This window comes from Cololabis saira, chromosome 5 (genome assembly GCF_033807715.1).
Source record: "Cololabis saira isolate AMF1-May2022 chromosome 5, fColSai1.1, whole genome shotgun sequence".
Classification (NCBI taxonomy): Eukaryota; Metazoa; Chordata; class Actinopteri; order Beloniformes; family Belonidae; genus Cololabis; species Cololabis saira.
The window spans coordinates 45,298,786-45,323,867 of record NC_084591.1 but is presented as its reverse complement, the minus strand read 5'-3'; the positions used below and the strand labels follow the sequence as shown (position 1 = coordinate 45,323,867).

General features: G+C 46.2%; 1 protein-coding gene across 1 annotated transcript in view; it reads right to left on the bottom strand.

Moving 5' to 3' along the window:
• Window positions 1-1,820: 1,820 nt before the first annotated feature.
• LOC133444458 (cytochrome P450 2F2-like) overlaps window positions 1,821-25,082 on the bottom strand; it is a 42,487-nt gene continuing 19,225 nt past the window's right edge. The window contains exons 8-11 of the mRNA XM_061722260.1: window positions 2,906-2,991; window positions 2,413-2,514; window positions 2,192-2,333; window positions 1,821-2,101 (exon numbers count right to left, since the gene is read on the bottom strand). Coding sequence (XP_061578244.1) covers window positions 1,917-2,101; window positions 2,192-2,333; window positions 2,413-2,514; window positions 2,906-2,991 — 515 coding nt within the window. The 3' untranslated portion in view covers window positions 1,821-1,916. The remainder of the gene's footprint in view (window positions 2,102-2,191; window positions 2,334-2,412; window positions 2,515-2,905; window positions 2,992-25,082) is intronic.

The following is a 25,082-nucleotide window of genomic DNA, read 5'->3' as shown; positions in this document are numbered from 1 at the left end:
CGGCCATGGCGCCAAGAGACTTTTCTTTAAGTTGTGACATGATACAGGTGTGTACCGATTTCCGTGCATGTACGTCAAACCGTATTGTGGGGCTTGAGGCACGAAGTTTTTTAGGGGGCGCTCTTGAGCCATTAGGCCACGCCCATTAATGCAAACCATGAAATATCCAATTTTTTGCCAGGCGTGGCTTGCGTGCAAAATTTGGTGACTTTTGGGGCACGTTTAGGGGGGCAAAAAGGTCCTCATTTCGTCTGAAGAAGGAGGAAAAAAATTCCTACAGATACAATAGGGCCTTCGCACTGTCAGTGCTCGGGCCCTAAATAAGCTGCAAGCAGCGAAGAAACGGGCCCTCGCACCCTTGTGCACGTTCAGGCGTGCTGCAGTGGAAGCACTTGTATGACTTGCATGTAGATGTCTTCAGGCCTGGACATTTAGCGGATGACACCACCCACGACTCTCTATATCAAACCATTCAAAAGTTATCACAGAAAGTAGGAACTATCAGATATCGACCAATCAGAAGAAGGGGCGGGGCTAATTCATGCCAATGAAGGGCAAGTACTCAAAACCGAGTCAGATGACACCGACCACAACTCTTTATATCAAACCATTCAAAGTTATGGCAGAAAGTAGGAACTATCACATATCGACCAATCAGAAGAAGGAGCAGGGCTAATTTGCACCAATTATGTTCACGGACTCAAAACAGAGTACGATGGCACCACCCACGAGTCTTTATGTCAAACCATTTAAAAGTTATGGCAGAAAGTAAGGAACTATCTACATATCGACCAATCAGAAGAAGGGGCGGGTATAATTTGCACCAATTATGTTCACGGACTCAAAACCATGTCCGATGACACCACCCACGACTCTCTATGTCAAACCATTTAAAAGTTATGGCAGAAAGTAGGAACTATCAAATATGGCCAATCAGATGAAGGGGGGGCACGCTTTTTGGCATCTATCGTCGCCACGGTAACGCTTTTGACTGAGAAAAGTAATGCGTGTCGTCGCAGGATGGAGATGCACATTTTGATGTATAACATACCTGGGTGCACGTTACGGTTCGGGCCATATTAACTGCCGAAGGAATTGCATAAATTGTGCCAAAATAACAGGATTAAATGAAAATGGCCGACTTCCTGTTCGGTTTCGGCCATGGCGCCAAGAGACTTTTCTTTAAGTTGCGACATGATACAGGTGTGTACCGATTTTCATGCCTGTACGTCAAACTGTATTGTGGGGCTTGAGGTACAAAGTTTTCTGGGGGGCGCTGTTGAGCCATTTGGCCACGCTCATTAATGCAAACTAAATATACAATTTTTCGTGAGGCCTGGCTTGCGTGCAAAATTTGGTGACTTTTGGGGCACGTTTAGGGGGACAAAAAGGCCCTCCTTTCGTCGGAAAAATAAAAAGGAAAAGAAAAAAAGGAAAATTCCTACAGATACAATAGGGCCTACGCACTGTCAGTGCTCGGGCCCTAATAAGAATAAAAATTCCTACAGATACAATAGGGCCTTTGCACTGTCAGTGCTCAGGCCCTAATAATAAACGCTACAGATACAAGAGGGTCCTCGCACCCTCAGTACTCGGTCCCTAAAAAAGATAAAAATTTAACTATCCATTGAGACCAGGATTATGCACATTGTCCATATAATTGTGGAGATATAGCTGATTTAATTTGGATAGGCCTGTTTAGACAAAATTCACCTCCAAAATCCATACGGGTTAACAGGTTAATTAGGGCACTTAGGATAGATCAAATGTTGTATTCAATGTTGTATTTTGTTATAAATAAAAGAGCAACACACCCAACCTCTCTAAATTTTTTAATCAAATTAAACAAGATAATCCAAACTGAATATTCATTGGAACTTTCATCTGTTTTTGCTGATCATCTGCACACCACCAAGCTACGTTGACCTCAGTTGGACCTTCATGTAATAAGGTTTGGGAGTTAAAGTGCCACCAAAGACTGGGGTGAAGTCTGGTTCTCCTGCATCTTCAGGCCAGATGAACTTAAACCTCCTCAGAAGTGTCACCATAATGAGGAAAAGCTCCATACGAGCCAGACCCTCTCCGAGACATATTCGAGGACCTGAGTCATAGAAAGACATCAAAGTAAAGAACAACATTTGATTCCCTCTATCTATGTATGCTACCACAGATGCAACATAATTCTATGTACCAGCAGAGAAGGGCATGAAGGCTTCTGGTTTGAAGAACTCCCCCTTGTCATTAAGAAAGTTTTCTGGATTAAATTCCTCAGGATATTTCCACTGTCCTTTCTCCCTCAGCACAGAGCTCAGATTTGGAATGACCGTTGTACCCTGAAGAGAAAACCAAAAGGACAAAAGTCATGAAGTATTGGGCTCTGATACCGAAATCTTTTAACCATGTGCCTCTTACCTTGGGAATTCCATATCCCATGAGCTCTGTGTCTTTTGTTGTGCAGTGAACGATACTGAGAGGAACAGTGTTGGCAATCCTCTGCAATTCATGGATCACAGCCTGGATAAAGAGAGATATATTACTACTTGTGAGAGATATATTACTTATACTTATTTAACGATGAAAAAGAACAAAACAGGGGGCAAAACTGCAAACTATTCAAACTTTAGTCTGGATTACTTCCAGCAACATGTCCACAGCTAGCAATAAGGTATGTTTAGGAATGGAAGATATCGCCAAAATGGATAGATCCAGACCAGAATTATTATTATAATTGCGTGAATCTTGTATCCCGCGAGTGAAACAGCCATGTTAATTTAGCACCATCTGTAGAAACCATTAAATTTGATATTTCAAGTTGTGTAATGCTAAACAGAAACCTAGACCCAGGTGCTGACTTGATGAAAGAAGTGAGGACATAATAACCAATATGTGTGATGAAGTACTGAACCTGCATGTACGGCATCTTGTGTCTGTCCTCAAAACTGACCCGATCCTTCCCCTCCGCTATCTGGTCTATCTCCTGCTGACATTGTTCTGCAAAAGCAAATGGAATCACACTGACTACGTTTATATGCAGTCAAAATTTGGGTTAAGGTCAATATTCCAGTTACTGAAACATTTGGAATAATCTGTTTACAGCAGCAAACAGCAAACAGGGTTATCACTGTATACATGGTAATTAGGGTTGACGCGATCAGGATTTTTTAGCTCCCGATCCGATCCCGATCACTTGACTTTGAGTATCTGCTGATCCCGATTTTTCCCGATCCGATCACTTTTTGTGGCTCCCGATACAATTCCGATACTTTTTTTTCCGATCAGATACATTTTGGCAATTAATTAAGTAAAAAAAAGAAAAAGAGGACTAAAGCTCAAATTGTCTCAAGTTTCTTTTATTGTCCATTCTCTCCAACATTGACATGTCTGACTGCATCATTGGATTAAAACAAAACTTATCAGCACTTGTGCCACAAAATGTATAAACATGAAATAAACTAAAACAAAAAGTGAAGAATAGTGCAATAACAAAAATAAATAAATTTAACTTCAAAAGAGGTAGTTTACCTACTAGGTTCAAAGGTTGAATGACATCCAGTCAAACTCACAATCAATAAGAAAATTAAAATACAATTTGGCTTAACTTTAGTGCAGAATTCTCAACAGCATGAAATGAATAGCAGCAGCTATTCATCGCGGCTGTTATAGTTTTGGCCCCGTCTGTCACTGTGTTGTAACGATGTTACGCAGAGCGTAGGAACCAAGTTTGGTTGTTCAGAGACGGACCCTTTAGACCGTAACGCCGGTCCCGCAAAATAGCAGTCCGTCATCTCTGTGTTGTGTTGTCACCGAGAGTCAATAAAGTGGACCAAAAGATGATTAACGAGTGACAGATAATCATTTACATAAAACTACAGTCACTTTTCTCCAACAGCTTTTCTTTCTTTTTAAAACTTTCTTTGATTGTCGGCTGTCTCAGTGCAACGGCCTTGGTTGCGGCAACGTACTCACTGTATGACTTTTCATGCTAGGTCTTCAGGTGTGGAATAAGGTTTGTCGTATTGAACGAAGACCTGTTCGTTCCTCCATTGCATTTGGCTGTTGGGCTGCCTTCGCTTTCAAGTTAATAGTGTTTCCACACTTCAGACATTGTCTCCGTTTATCTGAGCGTAGGCTAGCTGTTGTTAGCTTTCTGTTAGCCGCGCTTCTTTCCCCCTCCAGCACAAACGTCTCTTCCAGCCGCCGGCACCACCCAAAAGCAATATCTTATAATAAACACACATCAACTGTCTGTATTGTTAAATACAATTATAAAACAATGTAATAATTAACATATATTAAAAACATTAATAACTAGGTAGCCTATGTCCCGATACTTTTTAGGCCGATACCGATGTCTTGAAAATGACGTGATCGGGCGCGATCGATCGGGTGGCCGATCGATCGGGACAACACTAATGGTAATTGTAATCATTTGGGATATCTCGATCAAACCAGCGACGCACGGAGAACATCATGACCCAATTCCCGTAATTTCCGCTTCTTCTTCCTGTATCCATATCCAAAACAACAACAATAACAGCAGCACGGCGGATAATGAACAGTCAGTAACACGTTTTGTTTCTTGGCCCTGTAGCAGTGTTGTTCTCGTTCACGAAAACGGAAACGAAATATGTTCGTCAACGCCCATTTTTCCCCGAACGAAAACGAGACCGGACTAGAAAAAAAAACACGTGTATAAACAATAACTAGGACTAAATCATTATGCAAGTTCGTTGACTAATAAAAACTAAACGAAAATATAGTTCACAAAATAAATACTCCGCTAAAATCTATGCTTGTTTTCGTTCACAAACAAAGACGACACGAAATATATAATTATAATGAACGTATCACTTCCTCCTGTCTCTTTTGCCATAGAGCGCCGCTGTGCGTTCGCAAATGCTCACCGGGATTGTCCGGGAGCACAGTTGTCTATCACTTTGTATTGGCATTGTCGTCAGGGCGCATATATCGAACATACCCTTCCCCCACACACGCACTCACACTCACACATAAACAAACACACCCCCTTTTTGAAGTTACCGCCAGCGCTGCATGCAGCTGCAGCACATCTGCACACGATCTCAACGCGGACATTTCATTTAATTTCATTAAATAAAATAAAAAGGTAACATGCTTTGCACCGGGATCGGGAGAAAGAGAAGGGAAGATGTCTGGAAACATTTTAGATACATTGATGTCGAAGATAAAACGGAATGCTTGATTTTAATGGACGGGGAGCAGTGCGGTCATACTTTGAAGGGAAAGAATACTACAAATCTGAAACGACACATCTCCATTCACCACAAAGAAATCAAGGTAAGCTACTGTAAGTTAACATACAGTATGTTGCTGGTTGTTTACAACATTAAATCAATGTTGTGTTGTTGAGTTTACTGTCAGCTTAATGTTACTACAATAAAACCTCCCCGAAAGTAGTCTACTAGTTAATGTTTGTGTGTGTGTGTGTGTGTGTGTGTGTGTGTGTGTGCATGTACAGTTAGTATGTGTGTGGTGTGTGTGGTGTGTGTGTGGTGTGTGTGTGTGTGCGTGTACAGTTAGTATATGTGTGTGTGTGGTGTGTGTGTGTGTGTGTGTGTGTGTGTGTGTGTGTGTGTGTGTGTGTGTGTGTGTGTGTGTGTGTGTGTGTGTGTGTGTGTGTGTGTGGTGTGAAAAAAAAAGATGTCTTTAAGCTTCAAAGCTTCACCCCCTCTTTTCTTAATTTTTAGGGTCCTTTTCCCGCGATATATTTTTATGACATTATGAGCAAAGGCTTTCAAGTGCCACTGTTTTCATTCATTCACATGGTTTTTGTGCAGAAGTTCAAAGCCCCTCTAAGATTATTTTGTATAAATGCACACTACACACACCTGCACAAGAGGTCCATAAACACAAATAAATCCAAACATGGGGCATTTTGAATCACATGAAAGGTGCAGCCATAGAGAGAATCATAACAAACTCCGGCTTTTTGTTGAGTCGTTTACACAGCTGCGACTGCAGCCAAAGTTTATAAAACCTGGCATTTAAAGGGTTAAATCTTTAAAAAATCATGAATATTTGATATCAATACTTAGGTCAGATATTGGTGAAAGAAATTAGCTCAATTAAAGTAGAATATAATATTAATGTATAATATGTTTTATAGCTACCTTATGAAAAGCACATTTTTTGCGCTAAGGGGTCAGAGTGTAACAATTACTCAGACTGCAATTAGATTTCTGTTTAAAGTAGGATAGTTTTGGATTGGAATGACATTGACTACGTTTACATGCAGTCAAAATTCGGGTTTTTACTAATATTCGGGTTTTAAAAGGGTTATTGAGTGCATGTAAATGCAGTCATTGGCATTTTGTTTTTACAGATACCATATTGAATAATAATAATAGCTTTACTTATTCTATATCCTATAGTTTCCTATTTTATCCTGTGCAATGTGTGCATCTGTCCTGACATTGTATTTACTCCTGTCCCAGATTCCAGTTCCACCTGTGGCTACAACCACCAATCAACCACCCAGAAATGACAGCAGGCCAGAAATACAAGGGTCTTTACTGGCCCACACAAAATACAAGGCTGAGTCACGAGAACAACAGTACAAAGAGGAAGGCATAGCACTGTGGATAGCCCGTACAGGCCTTACCTCACGCATAGTTGATGATGAGGATTTTGCCATTATGATTAATAAAATAGATAGAAGAGTCACTGTACCAAAAAGAAAAAAAATTACAAACGCAGTGAACAAAATCTACCTGGACGAAAAGGACAAATTCAGACGACGACTGTCCAAGGCACGCAAAATAAGCATTGGCCTAGATATTTGGACTAAAAAGGGTCTCACAGCATCCTTTCTTGCCGTCAGTGCTTGTTATTTTAACTCAGAAGACAATAAGGCAGAACACATACTCCTGAACCTAAAACAAATGGTTCACCCACACACTGCTCAGGCTATTTCCATTCTTGTGGAGGAGTCAACAGAAGAATGGGGCATCCCAAAAGAAAAAATCCTCACCATCATCACAGATAATGGGAGCAACATGGTTGCTGCCTTCCATGAACGTCGCGATGATGATGATGATGATGATGATGAAGAGGATGGGGATGACAGTGACACCAGCTCTGACGAGGACGAAGAAGAGGGAGAAGAGGTCGAAGTTGTCACAGTTTCACAGTGTAGGATAGGTTTTTTTTACTGTTTAACTCACTCCCCTGTTTTTCCAGATCCTGCCACCCTAATCAGCCAGAGATCCACTCATTCCCTTCACCTGTGCTTCCCCGGCCCAGCTCCACACCTGGTCTCCCTCATCAGCAGTTCCCCTCATATACCGGCCCATTTCCACCTTCTAGTTTGCCAGATTGTCGTGTGCTTTTGCCTCGCTTTCCAGCCTTCCTGATTTCTGTCCTGTTCCTGCCTGCCTGCCTGTAACCCTGCATGATTCTTGGTTTATGGATTTTTGCCTGCCCGTTTTGGTTTTGTTTGCCTGATCTGCCTGACTACCCGGTTTGACCCCTGCTGGCCTTTTGACAAAGATTAAAGCCTCTTGGACTCTGATCCTGCCTGGTGTTGTGCATTTGGGTTCTCTGTCCTGTCTGAGCAGTGACAGTACAATCTGGCCAAAGACTGAACCCAGCCAACATGGACCTACCACTTAAGGAAGAGGATTTGTGGGATTTGTTTTATGGGGACCAAGTGGCGTTCTACCACCGTACGGTGAAGGGGACGGGGACATGCCCCCAGTTCCGGCCTGTTGCTGTTCCCGAGCTGGTCCCAGACCCACCCCAGTCCCTTCCCCCTTTCTGGGGAACACGCCTGGCTCTGGGTGGGCCCAGGAGCCTGCAGGCTCAGGGGAGGCAACGACGAAGGCGTCAGCCCCAGCCCCAGCTTGCTCCAGCTCCTGCTCCGGCTCCTGCTCCGGCTCCTGTTCCGGTTCCCCGCATCCTGTCTGCTCCTGTTCCGGCTCCCCGCATCCTGTCTGCTCCTGTTCCGGCTCCCCGCATCCTGTCTGCTCTTGTTCCGGCTCCCAGCATCCTGTCTGCTCCTGTTCCGGCTCCCCGCATCCTGTCTGTTCCGGCTCCCCGCATCCTGTCTGTTCCGGCTCCCCGCATCCTGTCTGTTCCGGCTCCTGTCTGCCCCGGTTCCGGCTCCCCGCATCCTGTCTGCCCCGGTTCCGGCTCCCCGCATCCTGTCTGCCCCGGTTCCGGCTCCCCGCCTCCTGTCTGCCCCGACTCCGGCTCCCCGCCTCCTGTCTGCCCCGACTCCGGCTCCCCGCCTCCTGTCAGCCCCGACTCTTGTTCCTGAGACGGTCCTGCAGCCAGTCTCCGTTCCTGAGGCGGCCCGCCGGTCTCTGTTCTGGAGGTGGTCTCTGTTCCCCTTCCTGAGGCGATCCTGGATGGATCTGCCGCAGTCCCAGACCGACCCCCTGATCAGTCTGCCGCAGTCCCAGACCGACCCCCTGACCAGTCTGCCGCAGTCCCAGACCGACCCCCTGACCCGCCTGCCAAGCCCCCAGACCGACCCCCTGACCAGCCTGCCGCAGTCCCAGACCGACCCCCTGACCCGCCTGCCAAGCCCCCAGACCGACCCCCTGACCAGCCTGCCGCAGTCCCAGACAGACCCCCGGATCAGCCTGCCAAGCCCCCAGACCAACCCCCTGACCAGCCTGCCGCAGTCCCAGACCGACCCCCGGATCAGCCTGCCAAGCCCCCAGACTGACCCCCTGACCAGCCTGCCAAGCCCCCAGACCAACCCCCGGACCAGCCTGCCAAGCCCCCAGACCGACCCCCGGACCAGCCTGCCGCAGTCCCAGACCGACCCCCTGACCCGCCTGCCAAGCCCCAGACCGACCCCCTGACCCGCCTGCCAAGCCCCCAGACCGACCCTCTGACCCGCCTGCCAAGCCCCCAGACCGACCCCCTGACCCGCCTGCCAAGCCCCCAGACCGACCCCCTGACCAGCCTGCCGCAGTCCCAGACCGACCCCCTGACCCGCCTGCCAAGCCCCAGACCGACCCCCTGACCCGCCTGCCAAGCCCCCAGACCGACCCCCTGACCCGCCTGCCAAGCCCCCAGACCGACCCCCTGACCAGCCTGCCGCAGTCCCAGACCGACCCCCGGATCAGCCTGCCAAGCCCCCAGACCGACCCCCTGACCAGCCTGCCGCAGTCCCAGACCGACCCCCGGATCAGCCTGCCAAGCCCCCAGACCGACCCCCTGACCAGCCTGCCAAGCCCCCAGACCGACCCCCTGACCAACCTGCCAAGCCCCCAGACCGACCCCCTGACCAGCCTGCCAAGCCCCCAGACCAACCCCCTGACCAACCTGCCAAGCCCCCAGACCGACCCCCTGACCAGCCTGCCGCAGTCCCAGACCGACCCCCTGACCCGCCTGCCAAGCCCCAGACCGACCCCCTGACCCGCCTGCCAAGCCCCAGACCGACCCCCTGACCCGCCTGCCAAGCCCCCAGACCGACCCCCTGACCCGCCTGCCAAGCCCCCAGACCGACCCCCTGACCAGCCTGCCGCAGTCCCAGACCGACCCCCGGATCAGCCTGCCAAGCCCCCAGACCGACCCCCTGACCAGCCTGCCGCAGTCCCAGACCGACCCCCGGATCAGCCTGCCAAGCCCCCAGACTGACCCCCGGACCAGCTTGCCAAGCCCCCAGACCGACCCCCGGACCAGCCTGCCAAGCCCCCAGACCGACCCCCTGACCAGCCTTCTGCAGTCCCAGACCGACCCCCTGACCCGCCTGCCAAGTCCCCAGACCGACCCCCTGACCAACCTGCCAAGCCCCCAGACCGACCCCCTGACCAGCCTGCCAAGCCCCCAGACTGACCCCCTGACCAACCTGCCAAGCCCCCAGACCGACCCCCTGACCAGCCTGCCGCAGTCCCAGACCGACCCCCTGACCTGCCTGCCAAGCCCCAAACCGACCCCCTGACCCGCCTGCCAAGCCCCCAGACCGACCCCCTGATCCGCCTGCCAAGCCCCCAGACCGACCCCCTGACCAGCCTGCCGCAGTCCCAGACCGACCCCCGGATCAGCCTGCCAAGCCCCCAGACCGACCCCCTGACCAGCCTGCCGCAGTCCCAGACCGACCCCCGGATCAGCCTGCCAAGCCCCCAGACCGACCCCCGGACCAGCCTGCCAAGCCCCCAGACCGACCCCCGGACCAGCCTGTTACGCCCCAAGGGCGACCCCCCCGAACTGCCTCGCCGGTCTGCCCGGCACCAAGGACGGCCCCCGGAGCTTTGGCCATGTGTTGGCCGGGGCCCTCCTCCGGACCCCCTCCTCCTGCCCGGGGTGGGGGGTTTTGGGACATCTGGAATCTGTCCCTTGAGGGGGGGGGGGGGTTCTGTCACAGTTTCACAGTGTAGGATAGGTTTTTTTTACTGTTTAACTCACTCCCCTGTTTTTTCCAGATCCTGCCACCCTAATCAGCCAGAGATCCACTCATTCCCTTCACCTGTGCTTCCCCGGCCCAGCTCCACATCTGGTCTCCCTCATCAGCAGTTCCCCTCATATACCGGCCCATTTCCACCTTCTAGTTTGCCAGATTGTCGTGTGCTTTTGCCTCGCTTTCCAGCCTTCCTGATTTCTGTCCTGTTCCTGCCTGCCTGCCTGTAACCCTGCATGATTCTTGGTTTATGGATTTTTGCCTGCCCGTTTTGGTTTTGTTTGCCTGATCTGCCTGACTACCCGGTTTGACCCCTGCTGGCCTTTTGACAAAGATTAAAGCCTCTTGGACTCTGATCCTGCCTGGTGTTGTGCATTTGGGTTCTCTGTCCTGTCTGAGCCGTGACAGAAGTCCTTGATGAAAGGTCAGTCTGTGTGCATGCTTGCTGCCATTAATTCTATTCTGTAACTATAACTTATTTCAGTTTAGTATTTGAAATGCAATAAATGCAGGTCTTATTATGTCAGACCTGGTTTGTGTAAAACACTGCTGCAGCAGTAGATGGATGGATAAGATGTGTTTATATTCTAAAATTGAATCGGCAATGAGCCTGTTTTATGTGCTGATAAGTATGTGCTAATTCAATGGTTATGAAAAGTCTGTTCTTTGTTAAACTTTTTTTTCCATTAGGTACAGAACCTGGGAGAGGACCCCCTGCGTGGTTCATACCCTTCAGCTAGTTGTGAACATGGTGCAGAAGGAACCCACCATCAAGAAAGTTCTGGACAAACTGAGGCACCTGGTGAAACTGTTCCGCAAATCATCCATTGCCATAGAACGGTTACTGGCAAGGTGTGGATCACCCTCATCAAAGACTGCCCAACCAGATGGTCCAGTACTTATATGATGATGTCTCGCGCTCTTCAGGTGAAGGACCATCTTGCATCGGTAGCTGAGAGTATGACCTGGGACAGCCTGCAACCCAGTGAGTGGCAGAAGCTGGCTATCCTCAAGACCTTGCTTCTTCCATTTGCTGAACACACAAAACTACTTCAAACTGACACCAATTCCCTATGCCTTGCTGTGCCTGCGTTGCTGGACTTGATTGGTCACCTGTCTGAGTTCTCCAGAGTTCATACCCGGAGCTACAAGGATGCAGCTGCACTGGCACAGAAGATGAGGGAGAATATAAAGCTACGCTTTGGCCTTTTCCTTAATGTCGCAGATGACAGGTTCTCTCCTCTTGCTGCAGCTGCATGTTTTGTTGACCCCTCTGTAGCAGCAGACGTCCTAATTGAAAATGAAGATGAGGGAATTCAGGAACTACTGAAAAAAGCTGAAGAATACATCATTCACAGTGTGCCACCAATGATCCGTGAAGAAGAGCAGGACGACACTGAAGAAGCAGAGAGTGAGACTGAAGAGTCAGCCACTTTGACAAAGCGGCCTAGATTTCGATTTTTTAACCCCAGGCATTCAGCAAGGCCCAGGACCCCCAAGGCCTCTATCAAGCAGGAGATTCAGAAATACAAAGAGGCCCTGTCCCAAGCTGCTGATATGTCTGGGATAACGTTTTGGGTATCTCAGAGTGACACTTTGTTTGTGCGTCTGAAACCTTTGGCCTTGGATCTTCTGGCAATACCGGCATCACAAGCTTTTGCAGAGCGCGTCTTCAGTGTAACTGGTGACCTCTCAACTGGTCGCCGCAACAGGGCAAGAACCACCTTGGAAAGAAGAGCCTTTCTCAAGCTAAACAAGGACTAAATATACTGGGGGGGGGGGGGGGCGCAGAGTACTTTACTACGATTGTGTTAAATATCTGCAGCTTAAGTAAGTAAAACATATACAAATGTGTTTCAAAATCAACCCTGGTTCAGTTTTCATTTGCAAGTTTAAAAAATAATGCACTTTTTTCCATTGTCTTAGTTCTAGCAAGCTCTGCCTTGTTTTCATTTGCGAATTTGTTTTCATTTACAAATCAAATGACACATTTTCTTGGCAAGCTCCATGTTGTAGCTCTGTGTCTGTGTTGTGGAGTAGCTCCAACTCAAGTTAGGAAAAGGGGTCTGTAGAGTGCAGACCTATGCCGACATGCTGCAGTTACCGTAGTTCGTACGGTATTTGACTGAGATTGTTACATTTTTGCAAGTTGCATAATTATATTGCTCTGTGTATAATAGGAAATGATGTGAACTAGTTTGCTATATGCACTTTATAGTGTCACAAATAAACTATGTTGGGATACATTGGGAGTTTGTTTTTATTTTCTTATTTTTCTCTTATTTTCACTGACCTCAGATCCATTTTGTTGAATGTGAACTAGCCCATTAGGCACTTTATTTTATTTTCATCGCAGATGTAAATTTATTTTAATGCAACCATCAACGTGTCTGAATATGATCCAAATTAATGTGCAAATTCATGTCAATTCATGTTCCCTTTCTAGATGTATTTCTTAAAATTTACATTTTTTATCAAAAGGATAAGAGAAAATGCGATGGAAAATATTTTTCGATTTGATCTACTGATGTCTAAAATAATTGTCGAACTAAAATTAGACTAAATTGTCAGACTAAAACTAGACTAAAATGCAAATAGTTTTTGTTGACTAAAACTAAACAAATAAATTCACGGCTTCATGGACTAAGACAAAGACTAAAATGCTCGACTTTTAGTCGACAAAAATGTGACTAAATAAAAAAAGGATGAGTTCGACTAAATATGACAAAAAATAACAACGGCGATTGAAACAGGACTAAGACTGAAACAAAATTTTAAAATAGCCGACAAGAACAACACTGCCCTGTAGTATGCCTTTTTCAGCGTCTCCCAGCTGTGCTTGATCTGGTCTGGCGTTCGTACAAATCCTGCTTTACGCAACTTTTCGCTCACCTTTTGGTAAATCTCACTATCCCGGTACTTTCTACCGTCTAGAAATGCCAAAATGTTCATATCTTTCATTACATTTATGAAGTGATTAGTCTCCTCCTGGTCTTGCGTTTTGCCATGTTTATAAGTACTTCCTGGACTCAAAAGACCAAGATTCCTTGCGAAAAGAACATGCGCAGAAAACAAATTCATCTTCCTTTTAATGGGGATATCCCTTTAGGCGTATACATGACCTAATATTCAGGTTAGAAAAGGAGTAACCCAGGGGTTATATTCAGGTTTTTAAAAACAGGAATATGAACAAATTCCAGTTATTCAAAGGGGTTATTGGTGTTTACATGGCCATGTGCAGCTGGGTCTTTTCCACTGGGGAAAAGGGAGACATGTCAGGCTCCACTTTTTAAAACGCTGTTACTGTCCCTCCCCCTTTGAGTTAATTTATTTTGTATCATTAAGTAATCATTGCAGGGAAGGACAGGCCCAGAGTAGGACAGACTGCTCATGTGAACATGCATGGCCATCTGCATAAAGTAACATGAATAGAATAGAATATTCTATTGTCAATGTACAATGTACAATGTACAGTGAGATTGAACATGGCATTCATATTATTGGTTCATTCAAATGCATCAGTAGAAAGAAGCTCTTGTCAGTCAGTAAACCACTTTAGCAGTCGCAGGACTTTGAAAATGAAATGAAACGCTAAAATATATATATATACCGTATTTTCACGACCATATGGCGCACTGTGTGGAAAGGCGCACCCTCAGTTTTGTGTGTCATTTTTGGTTTTAAAACACACATACGGCTCACCGACCCAAAAGGCGCCGTCTACAGAGACGGAGCTGCACACACGCGCACCGCAAAACACACACACGCTAAAAATAGAGCGGAAGCAAAACTTAGTTTGATATTTTATTTCACTTTTCACATCAATCAAACCCTTCAAAGGTTCATATTCTGTTTCTGCATTAAAGAATTAAAAAAAAACACCGGGGCGCTGCACATAAACCTGTCTCAGCCACCAGCCCTTCACTCTTCACTCTGGCTGGAAAAGTCTGTTTAGGCAACGCTTTTCTTTTAAAAATCACCATAGCCGGCAGTTTCTGTCCATCAGCGTGGCAGGCAATCACAAGAGTAGCCTAAATAAACTTTTCATACCCCGTTGTGCTGCGGATCCCGACCGCGGCGGTCCCGCGTCCCCCGCGCTGGTACCGGGTTGTATCTGACAGGAGCTCCGCTCCGCTAATTCAGCTGCGCCAGGCAAGCGCCACATAAATAAGTATGTGTGTGTTTCGCGCCGGCATTTCAGCCGGATCTGCCCCGGGGATGCGGCGATCGGACCCCGCAAACCCACGGCAGGAGCATCCTCGGTTCCGCCATGCAAAACACACGCGCGCTGCAGAACACTCACACAAGTGTGCTTATTTAAAAATATAGCTGGAGCAAAACTTAGTTTGATTGTATTTTATTTAACTTTACACATCAAGCAAATCCTTAAAAGTCTTCATCTTCTGTTTCCGCATTAATCAGCTCAGTGGATGGTCTCATTCACGTCCCAACTCACGGGTGCTTCACCCGCCCCTTTCTCTTTTTACCGTTCTCATGGTGGGCGGCCTTACATTACCGTAATTCAGGTAATAGACACGGCGCACCGTTTCTTAAGGCGCCCGGCACATTAAAAAAAAAAAAAAAAAAAAAATGTGCGCCTTATGGTCGCGAAAATACAGTATATATATATATTTTATTTATTTTTTTTTGGCTTTGGCTGACAGCAGCCCCGTTGTAACATTGGACATAGTCCGAATAGTCTCTGCTGAAGCCAATATATTATAGGAGAAGTTGTCTCTAGGCGCTTTCCCGAGACCCAGAACATGACCCCCGAGCAATTATTACATAGCTTTGGACCACCGCCCATATGATATGAATTCATGTGTGATTATGGACTCATGGGGTTTATGAATTCATGAAATGTGTGATTATGTGAACAGTCAGGCTTTGACCAGGCTACAGGCCGAATTTCGGGCCTCCGACAAAAAGCAGCCTAAAGTTTTATGACCACTGCCGCATGGTCTCAGAACAAAGGAGGCAACTGAAATTTTCACAGCCCGAAACCAGGACTAAAGTTTACAACACCGTGGCTACACGGCTTGGAGCAACGGAAAAAGCCCTGGACATGAAGCCCAGCCAGGATTTGCATATATGGCCCCTTAGTGATAAGGGACCACACCCTGATTGGACAAGGACCTCAAGCTGCAGGAAGGAGCATGGACTTCCTGGGCGCAGCTATAAAAGAGAAGGCCCCCCTCTCTCTGGTCTCTCTTCTCTCTTTTCTGCTTTTTCCTCTTACCTACAGGTCTCTGCTGTTGCACCAGAAGGACCAGCTAAGGGCCGGCTTTCTCCTTTCGTGACCGAAGGAGCGTCCGTCGGTCGCACGAGTGACCGGTTCCGAGCCCAGAAAGCCGAACCAGGACCCTGCATTGCCTCGACGTGAACGCAAACGCCGATCCGAAGTTGAAGGAAGCCAAGTTGCTGTGCCCAGCTGCTGTCCCCTCATCCGCAATATGGATAACAGGAGGGAGTGAGAGCCGCTTTATCAGGATCACCTGCTGAGCGTAACCACCCAGCTGTTCCCCCAGGAATGCTGACCGGCCAGACCAAACCACATTTTTTACATCTTGATGCTGTTAAGCTGAGATAGGCCAGTTTGTGCAACATTTATTTCTTTTTCTTATTTATTAACTTTGTTTCTATCTTTCTCATATATATATATATATATATATATATATATATATATATATATATATATATATATATATATATATATATATATATATATATATATACATATATTTCATGTAGTTATTTTGTTTTCATGCCAATGAAGGGCATTTCTATGCAGAAACTAACTCAAAATATTGTTTTTTTTTCACAGCACTGTCCAGCAACAAAAAATGTAACCATTTCACGTTATTAAAACGTTCCAGTTTTACATTATTCTGACGAGATCTGAAAAAACGTTTCAACCACGAGCAAGCAAGAGATTATGTACATTTACTGAGTGAATATTATGAAAGTAAAATATGTATTGCTAGAAATGTAATCAAAACGCATTTCTATGCAGAAACTAACTCAAAATATTGATTTTTCTTCACAGCACTGTCCAGGAACCAAAAATGTAACGATTTCACGTTATTAAAACGTTCCAGTTTTACATTATTCTGACGAGATCTGAAAAAACGTTGCAACCACGAGCAAGCAAGAGATTATGTACATTTACTGAGTGAATATTATGAAAGTAAAATATGTATTGCTAGAAATGTAATCAAAACACATTTCTATGCAGAAACTAACTCAAAATATTGATTTTTTTTCACAGCACTGTCCAGCAACCAAAAATGTAACGATTTCACGTTATTAAAACGTTCCAGTTTTACATTATTCTGACGAGATCTGAAAAAACGTTGCAACCACGAGCAAGCAAGAGATTATGTACATTTATATATTGCTAGAAATGTAATCAAAACGCATTTCTATGCAGAAACTAACTCAAAATATAGATTTTTTTCACTCAAAAATGAAAAATGTCCACCGTGTTTGTTGGTGTCACGGCCAGAATCCTAAAAGTCACGTGACTTGGACGCAAAACGAATAGGCAGAAAAATGTAACAGTTATACATTTCAAGGGCTAGAAAAATGTAACAGTTATACTTTTCAAGGGCTAATATTGTAACCCCTCTACGTTTTCGCACTTTGGACCAACGTAGGCAAGGTACGTTTTTATGTGAGACTGGGTTGGTTCATGACGTCATTCTCTCTTTTGCACAAACACAATATCAACACACCGGTCAAACCACATACAAAACTTAGACCCTGTCCACACGTAGCGTATTTTTAAAAACGAATATTTCCCCCCTCCGTTTATAAAAAAAATTTGCATCCACATTACATCGTTTTTAAAAAAAAACCCTTCCACACATAACCGAAGATCTGCGTTTTCGACCACATTCATAAGCATTCTAACCTGTAGATCATCTGCGGTTCCCGGGGAAGCTGCACCTCCGCGGCTCCGCGGAGCCCGCTCTGCTCCGCGGGCCCTACACCGTAGGGTGCGCGTCGCCGCGTACCCTACGGTGTAGCCTCTGTGTCGGTGTAACGCAGTAAGTGGTGGTCAAGACCAGAGACCATTTATTTAGCTTGGAGAACAGATACGGGATCATCTGTAGTTCTGTAGTAAACAAAAGTCGCACGTCAGAGCAGATTTGTTGTTGTTTTGGCGCATAATGTGACGTTCGAAAACGCAAAACTCTGGTTGTGTGTGTCTACACCAGGTCTACACGCATCTACATAAACGGAGTTTTCAAAAATCTTCACTTTGCCCGGAGTTTTTTTAAACCTTCGTTTATTTGCGTTTTTGTGTGGATGACAGGTCAAAACGTAGGAAAATATCTCCGGTTTAGCAGATATCCGCAGATATCCGGCTACGTGTGGACGGGGTCTTAGACAGCTGTTACAGGACAAAATAGAACACAACAAAAAATGCAATGTAATATACGAAATACACAACAAAACATACATCGGAAACGGGAAGGAGCTTCAGCACAAGAAGGAAAGAACATGAAACGGAGTGTGAGAAAGAGATGGGAAAAATACATACAAGAGCAATAAAAGAAAAGGCACTGCAAGAGACCCATAAATCAGCCATAACGGACCACTGCAAAAGAGAGAATCACGTCATGTACTGGGACAAAGCCAGAGTCATCCGCACCAAAGAAAACAGATACCAGCGCTGGATCATGGAGCCATAGAGATCAGGAAACATGGACAATATACGATGAACAGAGATGAGGGAGCATACATGCTCTCACACACCTGGACCAGTATCTTGGAGCGGCGGGGGGAAAGCGGGGGGCGTGACCGGCCTGTCAAGTCTGACAGGTTGGTTACGCCCTCATAGAAACCACAGCTGATAAGACGTGTCACAATGTAGAGGTATTGGTGTTTTTATATATATAATCATTTGGTTGGAATCTAACATTTGAAACTTTTTACTTCAGAATGATCTGTATAGAACTTTAAGCTGAGGGAGAGAAAAAGACAGAATGAGTGTGTGTGTTTCTCTCACGAGGCAGATGGCCCCTGAGAAGCACACACATGCACACACACACACACACACACACACACAGTAGTACTAGAACAGCTATCGCTGATAAAGATGAATGCAAATTTATGACTAAGAGGCCGCAGTATGAGGATAAGTAGGTTTAACTGCTTTTGAAAATGCGACCATTGAGATGTGGAGCCGGAGGAAGGGAATATGAAAAAACACTATCTGATCAAGACGTGTGAGACAGGAAAGTATTGGAGCGTAATGGGCGTCAGATAATGAAGGAGAGGTGAATTTGGTTGCAGAAGACATACAGATGCGGGGCCAAATGTCGACAGATAGGAACAGAAAGTCATATGTATGCGCTAAATTGTACACATATACCAGTGATGTCATAAATATAAGGTCTGTTGGGTTTGAATTGAAGGCAAAACCTGTCTGATGGGAGGCCTAAATGAGACAGATTGCGCTTAACGGAGAAAGACTGGTGAAGTTGGGGGGCGGCCCCTGCTTTTTGAACAGTATAAAAGAGGAGCAAAAATCTACAAGTTTTCAGAGTTTGTTGGTTTCCGGAACCCTGCTCTCCTGTGTTGGTACAAATTGTAATTCTTGCAATAAAGACCTTCGCAGTATTTGAACGGAACGCCAGCCAAAACCTGACTACGGTGTTTTTCTTCAGTCCATAGATGAATGTGTTATTACTTATAGGAAAAACTTAGTTTATGTAGGGGTCCTGAAAAGGATTCTCTACAACATTCCATCACATGACACTCTCTGAAGAAGGCGAAAGCTCTGCAAAAACTGTCAGAAAGGTTTTAAGGTAAGACCTCTTATCCTTGTCTGAACAAAAGAAAACCACAAAGCTATCAACACTGAAGACATAATGAACACAATACAACTAATATTTTGATGATAAAACTAAAACTTGATCCAAAGTTATTTATTTTTTGGCATCTCTACAGGATATCAAATGGGGCAAAAGAAATCATCTTTATTGAGGATACTACTTTTAGTAGCTAAGAAAAAAAATAACAGTACTATGGTTACAGCCCCAGCCCCCCAAGATAGAGCAGTGGCAGCAAAGGGTTAATGAAGTTTATGCCATGGAGAGGATTACAGCAAGATTGCAGCTGAAAATGGATTCATTTATTGATATATGGTCACCATGGATGTTGATACATGTGTTACGGCTCCTGCTTCTCTGCCTGCACAATCTCCCAGTCACCCCTCCCCCACTGCTGAGCAGTGGCGTCAATTCAGTCAAAGCTAAGGTATGGCAAGGTTACGAGTCTCAGAACTTAACTACAGTATCAATCAACATGCCCAGTATACTCATCACATAAGTCTGCTATGTAGCTTATCTGTGTGGTCAAGAAAAATTAGAAATTTTTCAAATGCAGCCTCACTCACATCCTGCTAACTATAAACACTACACTTAAGGCTGATTTATGGTTCCGCTTTACACCAACAAAGAGCCTACGGCGTAGGGTACGCGTCGTCGCGTACCCTACGCCGTAGGCTACACCGTCGATTTAACGCAGAACCATAATTCAGGCTTTATGTGCTGATAACGCAATACACATCCGTTTCGGCACCGACAGCAAGCGGCAGAGTTAGAAAGCAGAAAAAGCGTATCTGACAAACGCCATTTAACTCATTCTGTTCACTTCATCCACTATGTCAGTGCAACAATATCACGTGGACATCCCAGTTTAACTCAAAACAGTTAAAGTCCAAATGCAAAAAGGAATGGGAGGGGGCAGAAGAGAGAAAGAGAGTAAAAAAAGTCAAATATTTCCCTTAAACAGATGTATAAGAGGGTAGGATGATTTGATATCTTACCTTAAGATGAACTTGCATAATTAATCCATCAGTGGCAGCCACTGACTGGGGCAACATTGGACCCATCACTTGCCTTCTTTCTTTGAAAAACAATTGCGGGGTTTCCTGCTTTCTTTTCATTTTTTTAAGTTTGTAAGTTTTGTAAGTTTGTAAGTTAGTAATACTGCAAAGAGCGCTAAAAACGAGATTTACAGCGACCACTGTCGTCAGGGATGCTGGGACATCACATTTCAAGATATGAGGGGGGTAGTGTTGGGAAAGATAATACCTAGTGAAATCGATCATGTTGTTCTGACTTGTATTTGTAGTTATTTTATAGGTATTAAATAATAGAATAATCAATACAAATAGACACAGAGTAATTCCATAAATGTATTTAAAAAACGAACATTTACATTTTCCCCTGAAGCCAAAGTGTGGCGGCTGCCATACCTTGCCATACCCAATCGCCCCTGCTGCTGAGAGATCTGCCTCTAGCAGGAACACCTCTGCACAAGCTGGGCCCAATCTATGTCCCCGTCGTTAACGAGCTCACAGGACAGCACGGCACAGCTGCAGCCAATCCTCCCATCATCACCACTGCCTATAAGAGCCGGTTCAGCAGTCTACTCTTGGCCAGATCTTCCCATAACTTCTTGTGACCCGGACCTGCCGTGCTGTTTCCTGTTTGAATTTTTGTTGTTTTTTTTTTTTTTTTTTTCTCCCCCCGATTTTTTACCCATTTCATCACCCAGTGCTCATACCTAAGTAACAGTCCTGGGCATTGCTCCCCTCTGCCGACCCAGGGAGGGCCCTACACTGAGCTCAGGTCTCCTTCTTATCCTGAGGAGTGACGGACCGCTTCTTTTCACCAGACAGGGTGAGGATTCTCTGACCGGACGTAGCACGTGGAAGGGTCACGTTATTCCGGCCAGATCCTCCCCACCCCATCTGGCGCCCCGGTTGGCCAGAGGGGGCATGTATAGCCCAGGACTGTGTGCATGTTTTTGTGAGGGTAGCTCACATTAGCTACCCAAGGGAACACGGGGAGAACATGCAAACTCCACACAGAAAGATCCTTTCGCCAACCCCACACAGGGTGTGGGCACTGAAGTCATGGGGGAACTAACACGCACTTGTTGTTTTTTTCATCCAGTTCGGATACCAGCCCTCCTTTGGCTACCTTTTCAGTTTTCTCACTCTTTGGCAAATAAAGCCTTAAAGACATTAACCCCTTCTCTGCCTCCTGTGTGGTTGCGTTTGGTTCTTAACATTACCGGGTCATAACAGAAGATCTGGCCATGAATGAACCAGCAACCACCGAGAGCCAATCAGCGGAGCTATCCTCCACCCACACTCTCCACGTCCTCCAGACCCAGGGGGCGCTGTTGGCGGATCACGCCTAGAAGCTCACCAACGCAGCAACCATGGTACAGACCCTGAGGGGGGAGCAGGAGAATCAGTCTGGTCAGCTTCAACAGCTCCTGCAGCAGCAAGCTGCACCCACCGCCCAGATGAACACCCTGTCATTGCAGCTCGCTGCGCTGGGTGCTGCTGCTCCACCTGATGCTGCACCAGCCCCTGCCATCATGACTCCCCCCCAGGCCCCACTTCCCGCTGCCATACCAGCTCGGGAACCACCTCTGTCGAACCCAAGGCCCTATGATGGAGGTTTCTCTGAGTACCGTGGGTTTATGCTACAGTGTGGTTTTGTGTTTGACCTCCAGCCCGGCATGTTTTCCTCTATTGGGGATCCCCTGAACAGACAGACATTAGTTTAGTGCAGATCGGACCTGTACTTTCCGATGGGCGGGGCTTTGAAACTTCACCTTTTCCAACATTCAAACGGACGCCGTTGCCACAACATTTGACCAAACCAAGTAAAACTTGACCTGTGGCCTCCATATGGGGCCTAAATTGGGCTTGCCAAGTCTCAACTCTGTGAACTCTCTGCAATGCCAATTAGCACTGTGGAAGTTGTACAGCTACGGGACCAAAAGATCCTAGCAAAGGGCCTTCTGCATTGCAACATAGTCAAAAATCAGCCTCCCAGCTCAAAGCGTTAGTGAATTATTCAAAAAACACACAAAAAAGGCCCAAAAAAGGCACCACACACGGTGACCTTTGGCACTTCCGAAGGTCGCACGGGTCTGGACCTCGGCACAGTGGATGAGAGTCACCCCCTGATACAGAGTCTAGAATTTCACTCTCCTAGCTCAAAGCGTTAGTGAACTATGCCAAAAAAGGCATGAAATAGGCCTCATAGGCAAACCTATAACAATACATAACAAACCTCCTGTGCCTACTGAGCATTAATAACATGTCATAATCGAAGCAGAACTAATTAAAACGGATGTCTTTAACATGAACCTATTGTATAATTGAATTATCAAAGACACTTTCGTGTTTTTGTGTTTAGAAATGTTAAAGATATTAAAAGAAAACCATAACACAATGAAGAAAATACTGTGGCGAACAAGTCGTGCCCAGAGCGTGTCTCGAACCACAGTCTCCCAGACCACAGTAAACTGCAATAAACAGTCGGCCAAATGCTGATGTGTTTCCCAGGCGGGAAAGGCCTTATCTTATCTGTGGTCGTTACACTATGTTCCAAAAAGTATTGTTTTTAATGGACAAGATCCGGCATTTTACGTTGAATTCTATTGTCCAGGTTTTAAAATTCTAGCTAAATACATAAAAAAGGGAGGTGAGGTGTGAGCTTCATAACAAAACTTCTGTGCCTACTGAGCATTAATAACATGGGGTTAGCCATAGAAAGGGGCGATAATGAGGTGTGACCTCCATAGCAAGCATTAATAACATGGGGTTAGCCATAGAAAGGGGCAATAACAGCCTCCTGCGCCTACTAGTAGGTAGAGTAGGGCCCTACTGGCCCATATCTATGGGATGATTGTTATCGTTTTGTCCTTCATTCAATGGTATGACAGCATTCAAATTGGGTGACGGATCCCATTGACTTCGCATAGTACTATATCCGTGGTGCTCCCATTAAAACCTCAATAAAACACTGCTAAAACAGCATTAAAAACATGCTTTTACAAACTGACAGTAACAAACAGTACCTTGGGCGACAAAAACTCATAATTTAGCCACTATAACAAAGAATAATATATAAATAATAATAATGTCATAATCTGTGTATATATCACGACAATGGATCCCATTGACTTCCCATGGTACAAAATCCGTGGTGCTCACACGGAATTATACCATTTTCCGTGTATATACAACGGAAAATAGTGGTGAGAGGTCGTGGGCATTTCACAGATTTTTGTGAGATCAGGTTGATACTACACCTGGGTGAAGTGAGGAAGCCAAGAGTAAAGCATGTTTCCCAAGGATGCACAAAGTGACGCCAGTGCCAGGGTTCCAACCCACGACCTTCGGATCATGAGCCCGAAGCCCCAACCACTAGGCCACTCCGCCCCCTGCACCTGGTAGCTCTCCCCAAACTCCCCTCTTCAGCAGAGACTGTCGAGCTCCTCATGCAGCACGTTTACCGTCTCCATGGACTCCCGACTGACATCGTCAATGACCGTGGACCACAGGTCACATCCCACGTCTGGAGGGCCCTCTGCAAGGAGATTGGCGCCACCATCAGCCTCTCCTCGGGCTACCACCCACAGACCAACGGCCAGGCAGAACGGGCCAACCAGAACCTGGAAACTGCACTCCGCTGCACCTCGGCTCTCCACCCCCTCATCCTGGAGTAGGGATCTGCCATGGGTGGAGTACTCTCTGAATGCCCAGGTGAATGCTTCCACCGGCCTCTCTCCCTTCGAGGGATCCCTGGGCTACCAGCCTCCACTGTTTCCTCTCCAGGAGTCTGTGGTAACAGTCCCTTCCGTCCAGGCTCACCTCCGCCGATGTCGCCGGTTATGGAGGATGGGTCGGATTGATCTGAAGAGAGCCAACACCCGTGCCTGCAAGGGAGCCAACCTCCTGCGTACTCTAGCTCCTAAGTACAAGGTGGGCCAACAGGTTTGGCTCTCATCCGCTGACCTCCCGCTGCAGGTGGAGTCCAAGAAGCTGGCACCTCGGTTTCTGGGTCCCTACCCTATTGTGGACATCATCAACCCAGCTGCTGTATGCCTCTGTCTACCCTCCTCTATGCAGCAGATTCACCCAGTCTTCCACGTGTCCAAGGTAAAACCGTCCTCTCCCTGCTCCTCCCCCACCACAGATGGTCGACGGGCATCCACAATGGTCAGTTCGGCGACTGCTGCGGGTGCGGCATGAAAATGTTTTACTGCACATTCTTTATACTTTGATGTGATGTTAAGATAATTGTAATAAGGTGATTTATTATTTTATTTCAAATGCAAGGATGCTGGAGGGGAGTTCGCCAAATTAGTGGTGATGCACTTTGTTGACTTGGAGTTATTGTGTGGGAGTGCCTCAGGATTTCTTTGGTAATCCCACTTGGAGGTCTAATGCATTATGCTATGGTCATCAGCCAAAAGCTTGGGTTTGGCCTTGAAAGGTACAAACCATATACTTGACATCTCTAAAACACACAACCTCTGTTCTGGATCTACTTATCAGGGGTTGGACCTTATTCCACTCTGGAGTTTATTGAGGTGAAAGGCGTCAGGATGGTCTGGTCTTACTCGTTGCTCTGTAGCTCAGGGCCGGTACGTTGGAGTTCTTCCCAGTAGATGAGAGGGTTTATTTTCCCTGTACTTTTGGGTTAGGGAATGGGCCCTGCCCTTTGTTTGTGGTTATTTGTCAAACAGCAGTGTGGATTACCTGGTCTTTATGGAGTCCTTGTGGGGCTGCTAAAAAGTGCTCAGAAGGAGGACTTTATTGTTATGTCCTTATATTTCACATATTGTCAAAAAAACCAAAACAAAT